Raw genomic sequence first — 5,768 nt, 5'->3', positions numbered from 1 at the left:
AGATCCACCCGCCACAGAGTGTGAAGGGCAGCCTAGTACCTCCAGAGTCCCCTTGTTCCCCTGTTGATGGAAACCCACCCTGTGCCGGTACCACATCCTGAGACAGACCCCCGACTCCCACCTCTCAGAGGGTTTCCCCCATTTTTCCAATTGCTGAGGATCACCTGGCACAGCCCTGGCACCTGCAGCACCCTTTCCCCCCGGGTCATGCTCCCCACTCCTGCTGCATACTGGCACGATGCTTGTACCCCAAAACCCACCCTGTCATAGCCAGGCGCCTGGGTAGGGGACAGGGGAGCCCTGAGGGAACCAGTGGGGAGGGGGGTGGCTGGGTGGGCCCCTCTTGCATCCTCCCAGCCTGAAACTTGATGCAGCGGAAGAGGCTGATTGCGAGATTAACTGGGCGTTCTCAAAAACCCGACGGCGGGAGGAAAGCCACACGACTGCCGCCTGTCTCCCTGCTCCACTCCTCTGCCGAGCCGGCAGCAGCTGGAGCCAGCAGAGCCATGACTCCCACCGCTCTTGGGGCTCTCCTGGCCCTGCTGCCACTGGCCTTGATGCTGCAGAGCCCAGGTAAGTCAAGGGACCAGAGGGCAAGGCTGGGGAGCTGGGGCAGGGAGGGGACCTGGCATGGTGCAACACCTTGTCAAAACCCGAGCAGTGCTGTGTGGCAGGCAAAGGCTGCTTTCTAGAGAGATCTTCGAGCTATTCGGAAGTGGTGCACCTGGGAGAAGCTGGAGCATGGGAAAGCTCCGGTGTGGAGCCTAAAGGCACATCCTGCCTGGATAACACAAGCAGCAAGGTAGTGTGGTGTTTAGCTCCAGCTCTGCACTGAGGGCTCATCGGTGGGGGGCTTTGCGGTACTCTGGAGCTGTGCTGAGAGCCCTGAGGACAGAGAGAGACACAGGGGTCTCCTGCCTGCACTCCACTGCCTGGGAGCTGCTGCATGAGCCCCTCACCTGATCAAGGACTTTCTCCAGAGTAATGTTTCGTCCCTCATAACCCAGATCTGGGTTTTGGGGAGGATGCTGTGCAGCTCTTCATGGTGCAGAACTGATGGCAAAAATATTCCCTTGCTATCATTGTTATTTTCTTGCTTTCTTGTTTAACCTTCCTGGGAAATAGCACAAAAATCCTTGTGCTATTTTGCACCAGCACAGCTGGAAGTATTCAGCAGGTTGGTGACTCAGATCTCTGGACGTGTCATGTAGCTCCTGTCACTGGGGCATCGTTCCCAATTCCCAAACCTTCTCTCACTGTTACTACAGCAAAGGTATTAGAAAAGGAGCAGAAGCAATGACACTCTCACCCTGGCAATGCTGGTTAGGAGGCAGGCAGGGCTGTGCAGACACACCCCCATGTGCCAGGGCTGTGCTGAGTTGCGTTGGCACAAATTTTGGCCAGGCAGAGCAGCACAGTGCCCACAGCAGGGGCAAAGAGCACTCGGGGTGAACTCAGCCCAGTCCTCCCTCTGCAAAGCCATTTTCCTCCTGCCAAAGCATCCAGATCCAGAGCTGGGTGGCATGGGTATGAGGAGGAGGAGAGGGTGCGAGGAGGAGGAGAGGGTGTGACGAGGAGCATGAGCGAGAGCCAACTGCCAGCAGCTGCAGCAGGAAAGGCCACTTGGCCCCAGTCATGATGATGGCAGTGTCTATATTTCCTCCCCTCACCCTAATTGCTGCCTCTCTCCCCCCCTCCTGCTGCCCCCATCGGTTCATGCCTGCCTGGGTGAGGGTCATGTGCCCAGCCGGCTCCCTGGCATTACCAGTCATGTGTAATGTCAGAGGGGCTGAGGCTGCAGGTTTTTTCTTTTTTTTAAGCTTAAAACACAGATTTCCCTTCCAGCATCTTTTCCCAAGTTCCTGCAGATCTATTCCAATTAGTCTCTTCCATTACGTGGGAATTGGACTCTGGGGCTGGGCGTGCTGCAGAGCAGAGCCAGGAGTGAACGCTGCTGCCCTGGCGTGGCCACGGCGTTTGGGCTGCCTGGCAGTGAGGACACGGTGCTTCAGGCAATTCGCCCTCGATTGATGCTGCTGGTGTCAGCCCAGGGACTGTTTCCACAGGAAGCAAACACCAAGGTACCTAATAAATTAATTTAGCATCCTGCTTCATCTCTAACCTTCGTCACCTCCACCTGCTGAGCAAAGAAACACCCCTGGAAGGAGTGAGAAGTAGGAAACGTACCTGGGGGCAGCAGGTCCCTCGCTGTCCCCTGCTGCTGCTGTCCTGACACCTGTCCAGAGAGGCAGAGACTGGCAGCCGTGCCCTCTGAGGCTGGGAAGGTCACAGCACCAACCACCTGCACAGCAGAGGACATCAGTAATGCATTAGGTAGTGTTTCTGGTGGTCAGGCTTGTTTCCCATCAAGATGCTCCTATTTAATTTGGATGGGAAACTCTGACTGGTAAGTGTGGGACGGCAGCTGGCAGCATTCTGCAGTCCATGGCACACACCAGGGTGATGGCAGCTGCTGCCCCAGTGCGAGCAGCCTCCCTCCCTCCCTCTGCTAGCAGGTACTCAGCGTGGGGGCCGGACACCGGAGCCCTCCGAGCCCGCCCTGCGCCGTCTGTCCCACTACCTGCTGGCCCACTATCAGAAGGGCACTCGGCCTGTGCGGGACTGGCGAACGACCACCAACGTGGCCATCGACCTCATGGTCTACGCCATCCTCAGTGTGGTGAGTTCCTTGCTCCGATCCCGCATGTGTCCACAGGGAGGGGAATGATACCTGGCACGCAGCATCCTCCTGGCATGCTCTGCCCATCTTCTGGAGTGCCAACGCCCCCGTTCTGACACCATGTCCTCTTCTTCCCACAGGATGAAAAGAACCAGGTGCTGACCACCTACATCTGGTACAGGCAGGTGAGTAGCTGTGAAACCTCACCCCTCCTTTGCCAGGCTCCCCTGGGGTCAAACACCCCTGAAAAGACAGGTTTTTCTGGGGGAGAGGTGTGCAGCCCTGCAGGAGAGCAGTGAGGGGGAACCTATCCCAAGAGCTGGCAAGACCTCTGTAACACATGAACCTCGGGGCTCAGCTTTCATGTTCTGTGTTTTGCACTGCTGGGTGTTGTAATAGCTAGAGGATAAACCTTCCCTCCCTTCCATGGGGGGAATATTGCTTGGTGCTAGTCTGGGATCTGTGTGCTAGCAGGGTAGAAGGGACCTTGTCCTTTAAGTCCTCTCCCTGTTGTCCCCAGCACTGGACAGATGAGTTCCTCAGGTGGGACCCAGCTCGCTTCGACAACCTGACACAGATCTCCCTCCCCGTGGAGAGCATCTGGGTACCTGACATCCTCATCAATGAGTTGTGAGTGCGGCCAAAGTCTGGGGGAAGATGGCCTGGGGCTGGACCTCCCTCACCCACTGCGGGCACGTGCCATCCCATGCTTTGTATTCCTGGCACAGAGCTGGCAGCCTCCCCACAATGGGGAGCTGCAGATGGGGATCGGCTTGGCAGTTGGGCTGTTTCCAATGCTGGCTAACTGCGACTGCTGGTAATTACCCGTGCCGTGCCGGGGGTGGGATCCAGATATCTGGAGAAAGGCTTTGTGAAGGCAGCACAATGCAAGGGCAGCTGCAGAGCTGTTGGCCCTTCCCACAAAACCAGCCGGTGTCCTTCCCACTCTGTGGGGATTTAAGGTGTTCTCAATGGCTCCTGAGGGCCCTGGGACAACAATACAGACACTTCTAGGGCTGGCAGAAGGCAATAGCCCAGGCAGTCAGAGGTGATGCTAGGCAGAAATGTCTGTGTGAGTATCACCAAAAAAGCAGAAGAGGGGGCAAACACCCTGCTCCCGGGCAGTTGCCTCCTGAAACATCACTTGGAAGGAAGAAACCCTGCCCGGAGTTCCCCAGCCCACATCTCTGTCCCTCATGTCTCCCAGTGTGGATGTCGGAAAGTCCCCCCACGTCCCTTACGTCTACGTCAGCCACCACGGGGAGGTGCAGAACCTCAAACCCATCCAGGTGATGACCGCCTGCAGCCTGGACATCTACAACTTCCCCTTCGACGTCCAGAACTGCTCGCTCACCTTCACCAGCTGGCTGCACCACAGTGAGTGCCGGGATCGCCGCGGCTGGGAGGTTGGGGGAGCGGGCAGGACCTCTGCCGGGCCGGAGCTCCGTGCAGAAGGCAACTCGTCCCTCTAGATGGCCCCAGCGGATCGGCGAAGCGTGTGGGGAGGGCAGGCACCCAGCCTAGCGTGGAGGTGCCGGCAATTGCCGGCGCTTTGGGCAAGGCACCCCTAAGTTCTCACCTCTCCTCTGACCCCCCCAGTTCGTGATATCAACCTCACGCTGTGGCGGCAACCGGAGCTGGTCAAGTTCGACCGGAGTGTCTTCATGAACCAGGGCGAGTGGGAGCTGCTCTATGTCCTCAGCCACTTCCAGGAGTTCAGTGTCAAGAGCAGTGACAACTATGCTGAGATGAAATTTTACGTAAGAGCCTTCAGCCACCGTGTTTCTCGGGGATGTGGCTCGAGGGAAGGGTCTTGCCCCCATCCCTGTCACTGCTCTGTGCTGCAGCGCTCCTGCCTGCGGGTGGGAAGCTCCTGGCACTGAGTCCTTCTTCTAGCTCACCTTAGTGTCTCCCACCATCCTTGCCTGCCTTGGTGAAGAGCCACACCAGCTCAAGGCCTCGTTTCAACTTCACTGAGCCTTTCCTGTCTCTCTGTTCTGCAGGTAGTCATCCGGAGGCGCCCCCTCTTCTACACTGTCAGCCTGCTTCTCCCCAGCATCTTCCTGATGGTTATGGACATTGTGGGCTTCTACCTACCTCCCAACAGTGGTGAGAGGGTCTCTTTCAAGATCACTCTCCTGCTGGGCTACTCAGTTTTCCTCATCATTGTATCCGACACGTTGCCAGCTACTGCCGTTGGCACCCCGTTGATAGGTATGGGGGTACTACCTGCCCATCCCACTACCGTGGCAGTCCTGGGCCTGAGAGCTGAGCAGGGAGCACTTGCTTGGGCCCGTGTTCTGTGCATGAGCCTTTGCAGGCCACTCACCTCAATGACACCTCCACAGGCACCTACTTTGTGGTATGCATGGCGCTGCTCGTCATCAGCCTGACGGAGACCATCCTGATTGTGCGCCTGGTGCACAAGCAAGACCTGCAGCCCCATGTCCCTGAGTGGGTGAAGCACCTGCTGCTGGAACGAGCCACCGTCCTGCTCTGCATCCGGGACAGAAAGAAATTCAGCCAAAGCAGGACGCAGAGCTCGGACATCTCCAGGCAGGCAGAGAACAATGATAGCACAGGTAAGGGCTGCACAAAGAGGGAACTGAAGGGGTCTAGGTCTTACATAGCCATCTACATCTATGTAGCTAATGTTTGTACGGTGAACTGGGTGCCCACTTCACTTGCAGAAATCCCAGTTCCCCATTAAACAGGTTTTATACACTTACCTCTCTTGATCTTGCAGCCAAGCTGACACCCTATGGCTGCGAGGACCCCCGTGAGTGTGGGGTGGTGGGGGGCACGAGGCCCGCACTGGCCTTTGGCAGCCGGGCAGAGGGCTCAGCAGTGCTGCAGGAGGTCCTGCGTGAGACCATGGCCATCCGCCAGTTCCTGGAGAAACGTGAAGAGTTCCGTGATGTCGCCCGTGAGTGGCTGCAAGTGGGCTACGTGTTGGATGTCCTGCTGTTCCGGGCGTACTTGGTGGCCGTCCTGGCCTACAGCATCACACTGGGCACCCTCTGGTCTGTGTGGCGGGATGCCTGAGTGGTGCCCGTTGTTCAGGGCGGGAGAGGGGGGACTGTGGATG

The 5,768-nt window shown here is 57.7% G+C and overlaps 1 protein-coding gene across 2 annotated transcripts; it reads left to right on the top strand.

Annotated features, from left to right (window-relative positions):
• The first annotated feature begins 423 nt into the window (after window positions 1-423).
• Window positions 424-5,768, top strand: LOC113996568 (5-hydroxytryptamine receptor 3A-like). 2 transcript variants are annotated; one of them, XM_039385816.1, is made up of 9 exons: window positions 424-573; window positions 2,517-2,680; window positions 2,821-2,865; window positions 3,201-3,310; window positions 3,888-4,057; window positions 4,280-4,440; window positions 4,684-4,894; window positions 5,029-5,262; window positions 5,427-5,768. In XM_039385816.1, the coding sequence occupies exons 1-9, from the start codon at window positions 507-509 to the stop codon at window positions 5,723-5,725; spliced, it is 1,461 nt and encodes a 486-aa protein (XP_039241750.1). In that variant the 5' UTR covers window positions 424-506; the 3' UTR covers window positions 5,726-5,768. The 2 variants fall into 2 exon arrangements, with proteins under 2 accessions (XP_039241750.1, XP_039241749.1); XM_039385815.1 differs by having other exon boundaries at window positions 2,514-2,680.

This window comes from Pipra filicauda, unplaced genomic scaffold (genome assembly GCF_003945595.2).
Source record: "Pipra filicauda isolate LSUMZ 115617 unplaced genomic scaffold, ASM394559v2 scaffold437_size563383_pilon, whole genome shotgun sequence".
NCBI classification, from domain to species: Eukaryota; Metazoa; Chordata; class Aves; order Passeriformes; family Pipridae; genus Pipra; species Pipra filicauda.
Note: the sequence above shows the minus strand (reverse complement) of the source record. Positions and strands in the feature narration are given on the sequence as shown.

Bases quoted from the DNA above. Each gene is read 5' to 3' on its own strand.
- LOC113996568 (XM_039385815.1), top strand. From the start codon at position 507: ATGACTCCCACCGCTCTTGGGGCTCTCCTGGCCCTGCTGCCACTGGCC. The intron at 2,681-2,820 runs GTGAGTTCCTTG...TTCTTCCCACAG, and splicing joins TCTACGCCATCCTCAGTGTG to GATGAAAAGAACCAGGTGCT. The intron at 4,895-5,028 runs GTATGGGGGTAC...ACACCTCCACAG, and splicing joins CGTTGGCACCCCGTTGATAG to GCACCTACTTTGTGGTATGC.